This window comes from Nuphar pumila, chromosome 11 (genome assembly GCF_984573655.1).
Source record: "Nuphar pumila chromosome 11, dmNupPumi1.hap1.1, whole genome shotgun sequence".
In the NCBI taxonomy this organism is placed as follows: Eukaryota; Viridiplantae; Streptophyta; class Magnoliopsida; order Nymphaeales; family Nymphaeaceae; genus Nuphar; species Nuphar pumila.
In genome coordinates this window covers 101441057-101459914 of record NC_143259.1, presented here as the reverse complement: position 1 = coordinate 101459914, position 18858 = coordinate 101441057, and the positions used below count along the sequence as shown (strand labels likewise).

At 35.7% G+C, this 18858-nt stretch overlaps 1 protein-coding gene across 1 annotated transcript in view; it reads right to left on the bottom strand.

The window, feature by feature from the left end:
- Window positions 1-261: 261 nt before the first annotated feature.
- The window catches only part of LOC149822624 (centrosomal protein), a 40945-nt gene continuing 22348 nt past the window's right edge, over window positions 262-18858 (bottom strand). Inside the window, exon 2 of the mRNA XM_089981168.1 lies at window positions 262-615. Within this exon, the coding sequence (XP_089837294.1) occupies window positions 436-615 (180 nt within the window). The 3' untranslated portion in view covers window positions 262-435. The remainder of the gene's footprint in view (window positions 616-18858) is intronic.

Here is an 18858-nt window from a genome sequence, read left to right as displayed (position 1 = left end):
ACAGGAAAAAACAAAAAGTACGTCGTTGATTGTTGATGCAGAGAATACAGTACGATTCATGTAAAAAGGGTTGCATTTATTAACTCACCAAATTATAGATGCCAATTATGTATGTATATATATATATATATATATATATATATATATATATATGTGGCTACATTCACAACTATCATGTACAATGAATAGATCACCTTGAAAATCAGGATTGATTTAAAGAAGAAAAAATAAAAAATATAGTAATTGCAAAAGAAAAGAAAAGGATAAAGGGCAAAATAATTGTGTATAGCATACTGCTTCCTAGATGTACATTACACATGATCTTGTTCTCAAAAATGTGAACTTTTCAGAAGGTTATCAAAAAAGTTGAACAGCTTAGCCGACCCCGAAAGGACATGTAATGATGTCATAGAATTACAGAGCTTTCAAGCAAATCTAGTTTTTCACCTTATCAGACTCGCTGCTTTCTTTAGGAACTGGTTGAATCCTAACATACGGTTTCCTGGTCAATGTTTCTCCTCTCAAAGCAGCCACATACCGGTCATTTGTATCCTCTTTACGCTGTAACTCCCCAAGATATTCAGCTAGTCTCTCTTTGTTAGCTTGTCCCATCATCTAGTTACAAAGTGCATAAAATATCACAAGGATGAAAACTTACAAGATGCACAAGAGAATATAGTGAAGTTGCGATCACCAAAAGTTGCCTCTTGAGAATAATGTTCCAAGCAATTTGACGCCAGGACAACAGCATAATCAAGTCCGATGGAGGAAAATGTTCACAGTGATAACTAAATGCAGCTATGGAGGCAATGATATACGCTTGACATATCCTCATGGACAAACTGAAGAGCAGCCAATTGAAGTATGCGATTAAATGCATACAGGAGTTTGCTGCACACCAGCAAAGAGGGTTGCAACACTTAACCATGGAATATAATCGAAACTTGAAAGAGAACAGGCAGATAACTCTTCTTAGCTGCACCCACAAGTGGAAGTCCACCATAGTCACAAATGTCGTTCTTGGGATTTTCTCAGCAAGAGAAAATCTCGGGATAAAAACTCACCTTTTATCTCAGGAAATTATCTAGAAAATCTTGGATATTCATAATCAAATACTTTTTAGTATTTATTCATAGATAAATGTCAGTTAATATTCATAACTGCAAAATACCTAATGTTCATTTAAGCTTTAAGAGAAATCCATTCAAAAACAAGCATTAAGTCATTCAATACATTCAATGGACACCCTTTTAGTCCCATATGGATGGTGAGAGGGCAAAGAGGCCCATGTCTTTGGCTATAAAAGGTCTTCCTCCCACTCAGATTTCACTAAAATGAATTCCTTCACTCTTGGGGAGTGGAAAAGGCATAACGGGCATTCCCAAAATGTCTTTAATGATAATTAAAGCCGGTGGGATTTTTCCAAAAAAAGAGTTCCCTAATGTTGAGCATAGAATAGGGCATGTTTACAAAATTCCCTCTTGTTGTGCTTTAGGATTTAGTGCTGATCAAAGAAGCAATAAGTTCGCGATAAATTGAAATATACAGATATTTTGAAAAAACCACATATAAAACGTGAATGTTTCAGGTTGTCAGTATATCTCATTTTTTCTTGCAAAAAATTCAAAACATCGCCGAACTTTGTGAATATGATGTCCACTACAGGCAGATACACAGTAAAATTTATCTATAACATGGACAATAATAGGAACACATTGTCAAATGGTATGTATGCATAAACAATGATGTTATGGTTTGAATGGGGAGGAAACTATCACATCCATAAAATAGAAGACTCAATACAAAATCCACCTTCCATGAAACTGAAATGTACAATAACTTCAAATATTATCAGATCAATAACTGAATGCTTATAAAACTCCATATCCAGATTATAGAGACCAAGAATTTCAGTACATTGCAAATAAAGAATGCCAAAAATTTGATCACAAATTAACTCTGATACAACTTTCCCTTCTCTCCTCAAAACATCTTCAACTGCACATTGGTTTGAAGATACCAGCAACAGAAACACAAAAACAGTTCAGCTACTTCAAGGAACATGCCATGTGAGTTTCGTACATTATTTTACTCAAGGGAGTGAATTAAAGTAAAATATCTTCTTTGCTTGTTGAGTTTTTTGGCGGAAGATGGCATCAAGAGACCCAGCATGGCGATAGAGCACTAAAATAAAGAATGGGGATCAATTGAAAATCAAATGCAACTATTGTAAGAACTTTTTTCTCGGGATGTGTCTTGGCTAAAGCATCATTTAGATGGGACATCAAAATGTTGTCTCATGCACATCAAAAGATTTGCCAGAGGCTGACATGGTAATGCTAGCAGTGGCTCAGTGACTCAAGAAACAAAAAAAAAAAGAGACAAGAAAAATAGATGTTTGATTCAAAAATAGGGTATGTGCAACCATGGGAGAGCAGTTATATTAATGATGAGCTTCCCACCTCTAATTCTTCAACATCTAGAATAGCTTTAGAAGTAGGAAGCTTTACATCCAAACAAGAAGGGGTTGTTGACATCCATAATAGTGGTGCGAGAAGGAAGAAAAGAGGTGGAGGATGTTCTTCTAGAAGAGGTGAAATTGGAAGCTCTATTAGGGTTTTTTTCCCTCCTAAGAAAGCCCCTGGATCTTAGCCTGTTAATAGCATCGGTACGACCCCCTCAACATTTGATCGAGCAGGTGAATGTTGCAGTAGGAAGATGACTCTATAATGTCTGCATTCCTTTCAATGTGGAATTCATTTCATTTTCAAGCTATGGCAAATGGCATAACTAGTATTTGGCTTAGATATTTAAAACGCCTTGTTATCATGATTTGAAAAAAAACTTCTAGATGCTAATATAAAAGAAGTGAAGGAAAGTCTACAAGCAAAAGAGGTCATTAAAGACAATTTGAATGGGAAAAAAAAGCTCTACAAGCCTATATGGCATATCATGGATGAGATAAAAAGTGAACTGCACGGCTTCATCAACCTCTTCATACTGTAACATACTATTTGAATTCTCAACGACTCTACTTTCAAGATAGACAAAGAAATGAAAAAGGGATTACGGTGGTCCACTATCATCGCGTGCATGATGAGATTCATAAAGAAATAGATACTTATAATAATGCAATATATAACATGAGAAAACCTGCACCATGATGCACCGGTCCATATACTTTAATTTATTTTGTCTATTTCAATTTCATTTTGTTATTTGCTTATGATGTATAACTATTGTTGTTTTTTTGTATTTTTGACATGTGGTGGACTAGGTTTGGGAGTGATTGCCCAAATTTGGGAGCTTTTATCATTCACATCTTTAGTCAAACGCAAAATAAATTGGAGCATCCTTGAGAAAATCCATAAACAAAATAAGGAATAAGTTGGAGCATAAAAGGCTCAATGACCTTGTCTAAGTTTGCTACAAGTTATAGGCAAAAGAGAGTTTTATAAAGTTTATTTGTCATTTATGTATGTATGATTAAGGTTTTAGTGAATATGATACCCAATTTACAACTTTGTTTACTTGTCAGCTATTTAGACAAATGAAAAAGTTACCATCAAGAAGATACAAAGAACAATTTGATCTCATCGGTCTAGAAAATTTCAATAAGTTGGATGAATAGGTCCAGCAAGAGCCTATTGTACTAAATAAAGAGGGCATTGAGTGGACCAACATGGAAGGAGTATAGGAGGTAGATGATAAAGAGCATGCATATATTGCGGAGAAGGATGAAGGAGGTGAAAGAAAAGATGATAATGATGATGACCATGATGATGATGGTGATGGTGATGAATGAAATTATCTACTTTGTTGTTATTTGTATTTTGAAAAAACTTGATTACGTAAAACTTAAGTACTCATAAACAATTAAACCATGAGTCTGAGATTAATTACAGGCAGTGTCACTAACATCACCGACATTGTTATCAGCAAACTCAGGTCAGCCGATAATATCAACAAAATATCATGATATTTTCAAAATATTGTGATGATGGTGATGGTGATGATGGTGATGGTGAATGAAATTATCTAATTTGTTGTTATTTGTATTTTGAAAAAACTTGATTACGTAAAACTTAAGTACTCATAAACAATTAAACCATGAGTCTGAGATTAATTACAGGCAGTGTCACTAACATCACCGACATTGTTATCAGCAAATTCAGGTCAGCCGATAATATCAACAAAATATCATGATATTTTCAAAATATTGTGATATTTTTGCGATATTTTTTAAAACATGTCATTTTTATATAGTTTAAGCCCAACTTTTATTTTTTTCTTTTTGTATTTTAAAAACTTTTTAAAGTTATTTCCTTATGTTTTTTCAAGTTATTCATCTAAAAACTTTTAAAAACAATCTAGGCACCTACTTATCCAAAAACGTTTCAAAGTTATTTCTTATTATGTTTTATATTATTTATATTTTTAGAATTCCCAAGATTTTTCTGAGATTTCCACAAGAAAAACCAATTGTTGAAACTCTCCAAGAAAGACACTCGCAGAAAAATTACCTGGAACAATAAAGGCGACTATGATTACAGGATAGTTCATAATTTGCATTTTCTTTTTGAGATGCGAATGTGTTTATTGCTTGTTATCTTTACTATGTTGGTGAGCATCGGCAGTTCATATATGTTCGGTATGTGATAGAAATTTGTATCTTATATAATTCATCATTGTTTCTTGCATTGTGAGTTTTTTACAATTTTTTGTGTTAGACTTTTTGGGATTTTTTATTAAAAATAATTTTTATGATATGTTACATATCTTATCATAGGTCTAGCCAGTACAGGTTACAATTAGGGGTGCAACTAGGTCGGGTATACCCTACCCGACCCGATGTCTTGAACCAATTATGCCCGACCTGACCCGATTTTAGTAGACCCATGGTTTCGGTCGGTCGAAAATATAGACCCATAACAAAAAACGGTCAGGTCTTGGGTATTATAAATGAAGACTTGAACCTTCTTGGATACACCTGTATTTTATACCCAACACAAATGGATCCACAAAATGTAAAACCAAACTGGCCCAAACCCAAACCGATTATGTAATCAAAGTTATCAAACCAGTTTTATAATTCAAGGACGCAAACCCATTTTGTATCTGAACTAACCCGAACCCCAACCAATTATGTACCCAAACCAATTTTATATGTGAACCAACCTGAACTGAACCCGTTGAAACCTGTCACACGGACACACCATTTTGCCCTCCATACCCGTGTTGACATGGGTGTCCCCGTGTCGACACACGTCGACACCTGGACACGCCATTTTACCCTCCGTAGACTCCAGCCCTATTCTCCTCTTCCTCTTCTCTGCAGCATCTCTGAAACTATAGCAAGATACCAAAAACTAATATAGTATCAAAGCAGGGTTCCATTGATTGGGTCATCCAAGGTAAGTTCTTATGGATCTTGATTGTTTTTCCAGATCTCTCCTTATATTCTGTTTTGTTCTATCTTCTTCTCCATCTGGTTTCCTCCTAGAATATCCTCCTTTAATAACTCGGCCTGTGTATAACTGTTTAGTTATACACTGCCGGTCCCAAGCCCGGATAAAGGAGGAGGGTTGCGGTAGGCCTGTGACAGCCAGCATAAAAACTTAGCCATACCCTTATGAATATGAACCAATATGAGAATTTCATTGGGGCGTTCCCTACTGAGCGACGCGCTGTACTATATAGGCCCGGAGGCAGTGATAAATGGGCAAGGGTTGCTAGGTCGTCGCCCGGAAGCGACGCGTCACACCGGCGCCCGGGTGTGGTGTCAAATAGGCAAGGGTTCCCTCACTTTGTTGGACGGGTGGGGGTAAAGAAGTTAGTCCAAGACCATAAAATTAGGTTAGCCACTTGGAACATAGGGTCTTTAACTGGTAAGTTGGTAGAGTTAGTAGATGTTATGTGTAGGAGAAAGATTGATATTTTATGTCTACAAGAGACCAAATGGGTAGGTGAGAAAGCAAAAGTGATAGAACCTTGGGGATATAAGATTTGGTATACAGGAATAAATACGAATAGAAATGGAGTAGGGATTGTTATGAGTCGTGAGTTTATAGATAATATAGTTGAGGTCCGTAGGAAGGGTGATAGGATTTTACTTATTAAATTAGTATTAGGTACGGATATTATTAATATTATTAGTGTTTATGCACCTCAAGTAGGTTTAGATGATTCCACTAAGCGTCAATTTGGGGAAGATTTAGATGGAGTAGTACAAGGGATATCTTATGGAGAAAGGCTTTTCATCGGCGGTGACCTTAATGGGCATGTAGGCATTAGTAGGGATGGATTTGAGAGTATCCATGGAGGCTATGGTATAGGAGAAAGAAACGATAGTAGAGAAAGGATTTTAGATTTTGGTTTGTCCTATGATATGATCTTAGCAAACACTTTGTTTAGGAAGAGGGAGTCTCACCTAGTAACATTTAAAAGTGGGGTTAATACGAGTCAGATAGATTTTTTCCTACTTAGAAAAAGAGATAGGGGTTGTTGCATCGATTGTAAGGTTATACCGGGAGAAAGTGTAGCTATACAACATAGAGTCTTAATTTTAGATCTTAGAATTAGACAATGCCGCAAAAGGGATAGACATAGGATAGATCCTAGAATTAAGTGGTGGGCACTAAAAGGAGCTAAACAAGGAATGTTTGTAGAGCGGGTAGTTAAGGAAGTTGATTGGTGTCTCGAGGAGGATTCAGAATCTATGTGGAATAAGATAGTGGGTGGCATGAGAAAGGTGACTAAGGAGGTATTGGGTGAGTCTAAAGGCGGTGCACCGCTAGGTAAGAATACATCGTGGTGGAACGAGGATGTCAAATTAGCTATTAAGGTTAAAAGACAGTGTTATAGAAATCTAAGTAAAAATCGTGATAATGAGAATTTGGAGAAGTATATGATAGCAAAGAAGGAAGCTAAAAAAGTAGTTCGGAACGCGAGGGATAAGGTATATAAGGAGGTTTATGACAAGTTGGATACCAAAGAGGGTGAGAAGGATATTTATAGGATTGCAAAAATGAGAGATAGGAAATCGAGGGATCTGGGTATGGTTAGATGTATCAAAGATGAAACGCAAAGGGTTTTAGTCAAAGATGAGGAGATTAAGGAGAGATGGAAAGATTATTTTGATAAGCTATTTAATGAAAGTCATGCTCAGGATCTTGGAGACTTTTCCATTCCTTTTCATGAGATGAATCGTGACTTCATGCGCAAGATTCAAAAGAAAGAAATTACAGAGGCTTTGAAGAAAATGAAATCAAGAAGGGCAGTTGGCCCAGATGGTATACCTATCGAGGCTTGGAAATGCTTGGGAGAGAAAGGTTTAGAATGGTTGACAAATCTTTTTAACATGATTTGGCGGACAAATAAGATGCCTAATGAGTGGAAGAAGAGTACTTTAGTGCCTCTATATAAGAAGAAGGGTGATATACAAGATTGCACAAACTATCGTGGTATAAAACTCATGAGTCATACTATGAAACTTTGGGAGAGGGTGATTGAGTCTAGGTTGAGGAAGGTTGTCATGATATCGGGGAATCAATTTGGTTTTATGCCTGGAAGATCTACTATGGAAGCTATACATCTTTTTAGACAACTTATTGAGAGAAATAGAGAGAGGAACAAAGATTTGCATATGGTTTTTATTGATTTGGAGAAGGCTTACGATAGAGTACCTAGGGACGTTCTCTGGTGGACAATGATGAAGAAAGGTTTTTCTCTCAAGTACATTAGTATAATTAAATATATGTATGAAGGAGTAGTAACCAATGTCCGCACTTGTGGAGGGTGACAACCAATTTTCCTATAACAGTTGGGTTACATCAAGGATCTGCTTTAAGCCCTTTCCTATTTGCTATAGTGATGGATGAGCTTATGAGATCAATTCAAGAAAATGTGTCGTGGTGTATGTTGTTTGCTGATGATATTGTTTTGATTGATGAGTCTAGAGCTGGGGTTAATGCTAAGTTAGAATTATGGAGAGAGACATTGGAAGCAAGAGGTTTTAAGTTGAGTAAGAGTAAGACAGAATACATGGAATGTCGATTTAGTAAGCAACGAAATAGAGATGGGAGTGTAGTGAAGCTTGGTGAGCAAGAAATACCGGTGGATGATTCTTTCAAATATTTGGGATCTATCATTCAAAAGTATGGAGAAATTGATGGAGATGTAAATCATAGGATAAAGGTTGGGTGGATGAAATTGAAGAGTGCAACTGGAGTGTTGTGCGATCGTAGAATGCCATTGCGGTTGAAGGGAAAGTTTTATAGGACGACTATTAGGCCCGCTTTACTATATGGTACGGAATGTTGGGCTGCCAAGAGACATCATATTCAAAAAATGAGTGTAGCTTAGATGCGTATGCTGAGATGGGTGTGTGGAAATACAATAAAAGATAAGATTCGGAACGAGGAGATACGTAAGAAGGTAGGCGTTGCACCCATTGAAAATAAGATGAGAGAGAATCGTTTACGGTGGTTTGGACATATTCGACGAAGGCCTAATGATGCTCCAGTTAGAAGGATGGAGAAATGGGAAAATATATTAGTTAAAAGAGGTCGGGGTAGGCCTAGGAAGACATGGATGGAGGTGATAGGAAAGGATATGAATGCTTTGAACCTCACCGAGGACATGGCATTGGATAGAAATGAATGGAGGAGAAGGATTCATGTGGAAGACCCAGAATGATTTTCTTTGTTGGTTCATATCGCCGATCCCAATTGTTTTGGGATGAAGGCGTAGTTGTTGTTGTTTGTTGTTGTAATCATCGTGTTTCCCAATCGTCCTTCCTATCTCATCGATTTTACATTTATCGCACTAACTTGATGAATAAGTTAGGGTTCCTTTCTTCTTTCTTTCAAGATCGGATTTGGTATATTAAAAATACTGCACATCAGATCTGACCTACGTGTTTTTTTGTGAACACATTTTTTAAGGCACTTTCTCTGTGATTTGCGTGCAACTTGGCTTGAATCTCTATAATCCTTCTTGTTATTTTCTCTTATCTTGTGTAGCCTACATCCTTTTGCACTAAAAGGTTTGTTATTGCTTCATAGTGATTAAAATAAAGTTGTTGATGCAAGGGATTTGATTTTTCTGGTACTGTGCCAAAAAATGCAATTTTTATGATCCCATTTGTTTATCGTGTAATTATGGATTGCATGGAGTAGGTTACTTTTATCATTCTTTCTCAGTCTTTCCTTCTTCTATTCTTGAATTATCCCTGTGTTACTTTTCTTTATTTTTGTCATTATTACCCATATCGTGTCATGGACTCTCTTCAATCTTCTCTAAATCTTTCATCTAATTTTGATTCCTCAGTTAGTCTCAGAAAAGCTCAATAATTCCAATTTCTTGATCTGGAAAAGACAAATTACTCCTTTTATAAGGAGTCGGGATCTACCAGAACACCTGGATGGCTCTGTTTCAGTCCCGTCAGAGTTTGTTTTGCCGGAAGATAAAGATGAGAAATGATATATTGTTAAATCTGTGCAGGTTAGAAATTCAACGTTTATCAGTTAGATGAAGAAGGACCAAGCACTTGTTGCTTATATGACTTCGACTCTTTCTTAAGAAGTTTTGATTGGGATTCTGGATTATTGCACTGCTATGCAATTGTGGATACACCTGACTCAGACATATTCTCAGATATCACAGTCTAAAATCATGCATTTGAAGCGTGAATTCCAAAATTTGACAAGGGACAGCAATACTAGCATTCTGGATTATCTAAACAAGATTAAAAGCATAACGGATCAGCTTTCTCCTATTGGGTGTGAAGTTTCAGATAAAGACAAAGTGCAACAAGCCTTCAATGGGCTCGGTTCAGAGTATCAGGTTCTAGCTACCACCATGTTATTTCTTGAGAAGCCTTCAACCTTTGAGAATATGAGACCTAAGTTGCTTGACTATGAGATGTCGCTTAAGGGGTTGTCCAATAATGCTAACAAAAGCCAAGGAGATGCACATGATGTCCTCTTTATGGGGTCCTCCTGTGGGAGAGGTCATGGTTTTCGTAGAGGCAGAGGTCGAGGAAGGAACAATGGAGGTGATCATAGCTTGTTGCCCACGCCCAATATGCCCCCCTTGATGAATAATCAAGGAGGATGTAGTGTTTCCACTTATACAAAGATGACCCCAAGCACAACTCAAAAGTAAACACGTTTCAGAATTAACAGGAAGGTGAAAATCAAGGCCAGCATAAGGCTCAATCGAGTGAGACTAGTAGTTCCAACAATATGACCTTGGACAAGAACGTGTTATTGGCAACACTTGGCAGGTTGAATCTGAAACAGAACGAGCAAAGGATATGGTATATTGATTCCGGTGCAGCAAATCATGTCAGCGATGATGTAAGTTTTTTGAATTGATTCCTTATCATAGAAAAAGTAATGTTGTAACTAGTAATGGAACTCGACATCCCATATTACATATTGGTCAAGTTTTCATTCCCATGTCCAATTCCAAGTCTCTTTCCTTGTCTTATGTCCTTTATGTTCCCAAAATCAAGAAAAAATTAATTTCTATTTTCAAACTTGTAGACGATACTAATTCTAGCATCTTATTTACCCTGATTTTGTTTATGTGAAGGATATTCTCACGAAGAAGACATTCGTTGAAGAAGAAAGATTCGGGAATGTGTATCTTCTCAAGGAAAGTCGTATGAAGCATGTCAAGCCAAAATTGAACATGCCATCAAAGTTGGAGTTGTTGTCATTGTTATCGTCATCTACTGTTTATGTTTTCAGTATTCATGAGTCAAATAAGCCTGAAATATGGCATAATCGTTTAGCTTATTGTAGTAGGTCTTGTTGAAAAACTTGTTTTTAGTCATTTGATTTTTTAGTCTAGCCTGGGAATGAAGTGAAGGCTTTTTATGTTCTAGTTGTCAAGTGTGCAAGAGTCGTGTATTACCTTTTTCTTTATCTGACAATGGCACTTCAAAACCATTTGAAATTATTCGCTCTGATGTTTGGAGTTCGGCACCCAAGAATTCATTGTCTGGAAGCAAATATTATGTTATGTTTGTTGATGATTTTACTCGTTATTCATGGATTTATTTTATGAAATACAAGTTTGAAGTCTTTCCTATCTTTCGTTGATTTCATGCCTTTGTTATGAATCAATTCTTTTCATATTGCTAATTTTCAATGTGATGGGGTGGAGTTCTATTCAAAAAAAATCATTGAGTTTTTGCAATGATGATAGGATTAATCGCAGAATATCTTGCACATATACACCTCAACAAAATGGTGTTGCACAAAGAAAGCATTGCCATATTGTGGAGAGTAGTTTAGCTATGATTCATGCGAGTGACATGTCTTTGTTTTTGTGGAGAGAAGTTTTTCACTCTACAGTGTTTGTAATAAACAGGTTGCCAATGAAAGGTCTACAAAACAAGTCACCATTTTTTATGTTGTATGGAAAACATCCAAATTACGAAGAGCTGAAGGCATAGAGATGCACATGTTATGTTCATGTAGATAAATCGTTGAGAACCAAATTTGACCAAAGAGCTTGTGTGTGTAGATTAGTTGGATATGTGGATGATTATAAAGGCTATCGCTGCTATGAGCCTTCGGGAAAGTGTATTTGAATATCGCGAAATCTTGTGTTTAATTAGCTACTCTTTAAAAATGTTGACAATGAAAAGAATCAACCATCTTCAGGTAAAGAAGTTGTCCAAATAGAGTCATATCAACCATGGCTTAATGTCGAATTATTCTCATGCCCTGATTGTGGAGAGCTCACAAAACGGTAACGAGAAGTCACCTGAAATAATTACATAACAAGTACAGCCACGTATAAAGAATGTTGAACGAGGCAATGTACAGCATGATGTTGTTGACCAGCCCTTGAATTTCACAAGTACAAAGAAGGTGCATAGTACAAGAGAAGATCAAAAACTGCAAAAACAGGACCAGCAACCCAAGAGATTCAGAGTGTAGAAGAAAATGTTACTGAGCCAAGAAGATTGGGAAGGATCTGACACCCAATAGAGAGAGGGGTAAGTTATGACAGCTTCTCTATAGATCATCAATTGTTCTTAACTGAGATAACTAAGCATGATGACCCCAGGTCATATCATCAAGCTACCAAAAATCGGAGATGGCTTGAGGCTATAAATGAAGAAATAAAGGCCCTTTACGAGTGTCAAATGTGGGAAGTTGTACCAAGGCCTAATGAGAAAAATGTGGTCGGTTTGAAATGGGTCTATAAAATAGCGTATTAAACTTGATGGCTCAATGGAAAGGTATAAAGTCAGGCTTGTGGCAAAAAGCTACACCTAGGAGTATAGCCTGGATTATGATGAGACATTCAACCTCGTTGTCAAGATGTGCACCATAAGATTGATTATATCCCTTGTTGATTACACTTGGTTTTTAAATCAATTAGAAATTTAGAAGTGAAAAATGTGTTCCTACATGGCAGCCTGAAAGAATAAGTGTATATGGAACAGCCCGCAAGATATCATATTGAAGACCCCAGGACACATGTTTGCACCCTGAAGAGGGCAATATATGGTTTGAAGCAAGCCTCCTGATCTTGGTTTAAGTCTTTCTTCAGAAAGACAGAATCATGGTTTTTAACGCCTCTTGATCACTCTCTTTTCATCTGCAAGAAGAAATGAAAGATGGCATTATTGCTTATTTATGTTGATGATATCATTGTGACAAGGAATTCAGAAGAGCATAGGAAAGAGATCAAGATTGTTCTTGCTATGAAGTTTCAAATGAAGGATCTTGGGAAGTTGAAGTATTTCCTAGGGGTGAAAGTAGATCGGTTTCAAAATGGTGACCTTGCTATTATGGATTTGCTTGCTAAAATTGGTATGAAAGATTGTAAGCTTGTCTCCACACCAAGTCCACTACACCATAGATTAAGTTGCACATAAGGAGAGTTGTATTGTAATCCAACTGAATAAAGAAGTATAATGGGTATGCTCCAATACCTCACTTTTACTAAGCCAAATATAGTACATGTTGTAAATCAAATATCTCAATTCATGCATGAACCAAGGGTGAGTCATATGGAGGCAGCAAAAAGGATATTAAAGTACTTGAAGTGTAACACTTGCAATTTTTCAATAATATAAATTAAATAAATATGCATTTTTATGTCCAATATATGCGTGCAAATTTTTAAATTTTATTTGTATCTGGATCCCTAATAATTTTTATAATGGATATTGAATATACTAAATATGGATCCAAACCGTAGTATTTAGATCTAATATGGGTTTGGACTATATTTGGACTGAGTTTGGACTCTTGATCAAAGAGTTTGAACCAGAATTAAATAGGTTGATTGGATCCAGTCCGATTAGTTGGACCCATAGGGTGCTACAGCCCTAGGTGGGCCCCACTTGGAATTAATTGCCTATATGGCAATTAAATTATTTAATTAACCTAATGAGAAGAGTCTAGAGGGTGGGACGTCCCCACTTCTCTATCTCTCTTAACTAATTGATTAATTAGTGGTTAATTAAAGTCAAAGTCAAAGGTTGGTAAGAGTTTTAACACTAGGGAGTTAATTAAAATGAAAACTCAAACCTAATAGGACTCCTCCCCCTATCCACATGATTTTGGATAGGGAGAGAGGAAGAGTCCTATTTTAATTTGAATAGGGGGAAGTGAGGGCCTATATAAAGGCCTCTCACACACACCCCTCTCCCGTCTCCATTAGAACTCTCTCTCAAACCCATTCTCTCTCTCCTCTCATATTTTTTTCTCTTTCTCTCCTTCCTCACCCACGACCCTAGGGGAGAAATTCATATACCATGAAGTGTGGTAGCCATTAAATCTGCAGCAAGAGGGTGGTGAAGCTACGCATCGACATCAAGCATCCAACGATTTTTCTGTTCTACGTGATTTTCATGTAGGGAACCTTTGACTTGTGTGTGTACGTAGCACCAAGGGTGCATCCACATGCTGGAATAAAGATACAAATGTGTATTTGATGGAATATCAATCCTAGCTTCGTGCTTGGACTGATATTCGGGGTTTTTGAAGTTCATGGGACCCTGAATCAGGTTTTTACCAAAAATGATTTCTGGAAAACCCTTCAATATTGTTTGTAGCTCATAAAAAGCATGTTTAATATTTTCAGATTATGTTGCATGTGTGTTTGATGTGATCAGCATGTTTAAATCATATTGAATTTGATATTTATGGTGTTTAATCAAATCGATTTTGGGGATTTAAGGTTCTTTTTGGAAAAAATTGGGTTTAATAGCTTATTGCTATTATGATTCATGTTGATATTCATGTATTGCATGATCTGAACCATATTCATGTTTGATTCATGATTTTATGCATGGCTGAATTTAAATATCATAAAATTATATAGTTCGTATCGATTAGGGTTCATGGGAGCCTTTTTGGAAAAAATACGATTTATATGAATTTATTTGTGATTTGTGTTTGATTAACTTATGATCAGCCTATGATCTGTTCATTATGTTAGATCTGATATACACGTGCATGATTCGTATTTGATTCAGAATTAAATTTTATCTTTTTAATACGTATTTCGGTGTACGAGTACTTATTTTTTAAATAAATTGCTTATTGTGTGTTTCGAATTCGATTCCATGCGTCGGATTATTTCGTATGCAACATGAAATTATGTTGATACATGTTTAAACTGATATTAATCGTATTATGATGAATCGAATCATGGAAACCATGTTTAGGTAGTTTATTTTATGAAAATATGAATTATACATGTTTTTTATTGAAAATGTCATGTTGTTTTGTTTTCACAAGCAGAAACACTTTTCAAGAACTTTATCATACGCCAAAACGCTTTGAACAAAATTTTTCAAAATTTGGAGGGATGTTTCAAACTCATAGAGGAAGTCTCACGAGAAATTTTGGCTCTATTCGAGGTCCGGATGAGAAAATACAGCCTTAAGAAGTCATAACAGAATTTTTGTCCTGTATTTGATTGCATTGTCATGTTGATTTTATTTCTCTTAATTTGTTTCATGGTTATGGCTGAAAATATTATGTATATTATATTATATATTGGTGAACTTTCAATAAAGATTTGATGCATAGATTCATTACTGTCTGTGAGTAAAAAATCACGAAAGTTGGCTCTGAAACCTGAAAATTTCTAAAGGGCAGCATGTCCAAGAACCTGAACAGGTTGCAGTCCGTGAATTTTAATTCACAACTCAGATGGAATTTAGACCTGATCTCTATGCGAGATTATTTCAGACATGTTAATCTACCTACAATAATTTTTACAGAATTTTTATACTTCTATAAGATTGATGATTGATACTTATTCGAAGAGACTGAATCGGAAAGATTAGTCCTAAAGCAGAAAAACCAGTTTTGATAAATTATTTATTTCACTCTGCTTCGAACTTCGAATGAAGCAAGGTTTGTGGCTATGTTTAGCTAACACATTTGTGCATCTACTGTTAAATTTTCATATTTTTCCTCATTATAATCTGACCGAGGCAGAATTTATACCGAATGATAAAATTAAGTACCTACAGTTCTGAGTTGGAACTTTTATGATTATGTTGTCTTGGTTCAGAAAGTTGACCAATGGGACAGTTTATTCCCATAATTGAACCAAGTAAATACATGAATTGTTAAAGATCAGTATGTGTTCTCATTGATGTTTATGATATGCACTTTGTTGGTTATACATGCGTTTATGTTATGAAGATTAACATGAATTGATATATTGAATAGCATGTTTATGGTATGCATGTGATATGACTCAATGCATATAGGGGTATGACATCTAGCATGTATGCATATGGTGCATACGGGGTTGTACATGCATATAGTTTTGAAACATAAAATGTGGACATGTGATCTTGCATATGATATGATGATAAGAATGTGATAGTAGTTAAGTGCAGCATATCATGATTGTGCATAGAATAACCATAAAATTTGTCATGTGTGTGTTGCATAAAACTATAAAAAATAATATGTATGAATATTGGTTCTGAAAGATGGACCGAAGACACACAGTGTTGGTGGTCTACCTATCTGTAGTGACCTATGGCCTTATTAAAGAGAACCCCATACAATTTATGGGTGTTGGTTGTCGAAATCGATGATTTATGGGCGTTGGCGGCCGAAATCGTGGGATCATGGATCACATTTAGCGGTTTTGGATGTTGGTTGTCGAACTCGCATGATCGGATATCTCATGCCTACCTTGGAGAGAGCGAGTGATACAACTTGCGTGGACCATATAGTTTTGTGGGCGAAATGACTCACCAGTCCCAAGTACACGGAGTTAGGAGGTCGGACTACCAAATATGTCCTAAGCAGTATGTCCCTGTCTCTACAGAGTGTTAGGATTAATCTTGTCCGCTGCCACTGAGGAAGCTTCTCTTGGCATTAGACCACTCTCAGTGGGATTCTAGCGCAGTCAGTCTCTCGGTTAAAATAAAATGCATAAAATAATATAGCATGAGTGGTCTGCACTGGGATATAGTTGCTCTTTGTGTACCCAGTAGAACTTTTTAAAAGAGAAACAATGCATTAGTTGAGTAGGGACACTTTACAAATATTGCATTCATTTTATAATTATATTTGTGTTGAAAGCTTGCTCTTGATTATGTTGATATTTAATTCTAACATGTCTTAGTATCATGTTTCTTGAACTTAACTGTTTTGGTTATTCAGTTGAATTCCTATGATTGTTTATTACATGTGTATGTATGCTTCGTGTTATTTATATATATGCTATGTTGATGTGTTTTTCTACTGAGACTGTGGAAGTCTGACCCTTTATATTTTAAAATAAACAGGTACTGAGTAGTTGAGTTGGAGTAGTTGCAAGATGTTGCGAGGGTGTCATGCAAGCCAATTATTGATCCCTGGAAGACTTTTGATTTTTATGTGTTTATTTCATTTAAAATAGATTTATAAACAATTGATTATACAATAAATGGTTTAGATTTATTTATGGTTTAGTACATGTCTTTATATACTTGTAACTCGCTCAAAATGTCCAGTTTTAAAATAATATTTTCACTGTGATTTTGAACTTTTTAAATAAAAAAAGGTTTATCAATTAAACGCCTAATCCGAATTTTGTTTTAGAGAGCTATTAAACGCTGGTACATGCACAGGCTGACTCTTTAGAATTTGATTCGATTAAGGCAATACCATAGATGAGACCTTGTATTTAAAAAAATTTATGTATATAAACGCCGATAGATAATCGGTTTTGGATCTAGATCGGATCCAAATTCAGATCCAATATACTCAGCCTGGGTCGTTATTTATATTCACGTGTTTTTATTATGTTTCCTTTATTACCCCTATTACCTGTGTTTTTCCTTTTGTATTGATGGGGTAATGCTATAACATTACTAAAAGGAAAGTTCATATAAAATAGAAGGAAGACCCACACATTCCCACATTGGGAAACATGTATTCAGAAATCCAGCCTTATTCTCCTCTTCCTCTTCTCTGCAGCATCTCTGAAACTACAGCAAGATACCAAAATCTAATAAACCCGAACTAACCTAATTATACTCCTAGTTATAATAGGCTTTTTACAACCTTGGTCCAAACTATCAACTGCAAATAAAGCTCAATTTGGGAGCCTTGAATTGGGGGAGAAACATTATTTATAAGTGTTGCAGAAATATAGTTTGACCAAAATATTGTGCTGCCAGAGTGTAGCTCTGAAGATGGAGTTGCTGACAACATCCAACTCTGAATGATGTTGAAATGTGGTGTTCGGGTCATTGGTGGAAGAGGGGAAGGAAATGGGCCATGCTCCAAAGAATTAAAAAAAAAAAAACTTTAGACTTGCACTATGGGTCTGTCAAGTTACTTTTGAATTTTTTGTTTCTTAAAGAAAATGTTCATCTCTTAATGAATAAGGCTTTGTCTTCGAAGATCCCTCTTCTTTGTGACAATATGGGTATGGATTTAATTTGATGGTCTTTTTACTGTTTTGAGGTTTTCCTTTTTTCCTTCTGTTGGGAAAAGTTGGGTTGGGTTTAAATTTTTTTTAAAATTAAGGGTTTTTGTTTTGGTATTTTTCAAATAACAAGTTGGGAAAATGTCATGATAGATTTGGTAGATCTAGATTGTGCACTGATGGTGTTGAAGATTGTAGTGATTTCTATTGGTGATTTTGGAAGGAGAAGTCCTTAAGTTTAATATTGTTTTAGTTTCTTTTAATTTTGAAGGGAAACGATGGACTATTGATGAAGAGAATTATTTTTTTAATTCATGTTTGGTTTTGAAGGAAATAGGGATCAATTGATGGTTTTTTGAGGAAAATGGGATCACAAGTATTTCATTCTTGGCAAAATGAATTTATTGTTTATTATTAACATAAAGCAAAAAAAGAAAAAGCATAGACAGTTTCAATAAAATTCTTGAATTGTTTGTTAGGGTATGGATGGATTCCTCTTAAGTCAGTTGGGAGAATTATTCTCACGGAGATAGCAAAAGTTGATTAGCACAATAATGCCCATAGTTTTCTTATGCAATTTGTTTATATATATATATATATAGAGAGAGAGAGAGAGAGAGAGAGAGAGAGTAATGAGTAGAGTAGCTCCTAAATTGTCTTAAACGGCTTCAAAGGAACAAAGTTTCGAGTGTTTGCTTAATCCAATCTCATAGATGTACAATAGGTTAGTAGAAAACATGTATTAGCATTTTTGGTGGTTATATGTGTAATAAGAATGATAAAAAATCTTTGGCTCATATGGCACCAAAACTTGGTTAAATAAAAATCAAGGTTTCACATAGAATAGCAATATATTTGATCCAAAGCATGGTTTTTCATGAATTTGCAATGATGAATGCATCTCCAGGCTAGGGTTAAGCAAAAAATACGAGC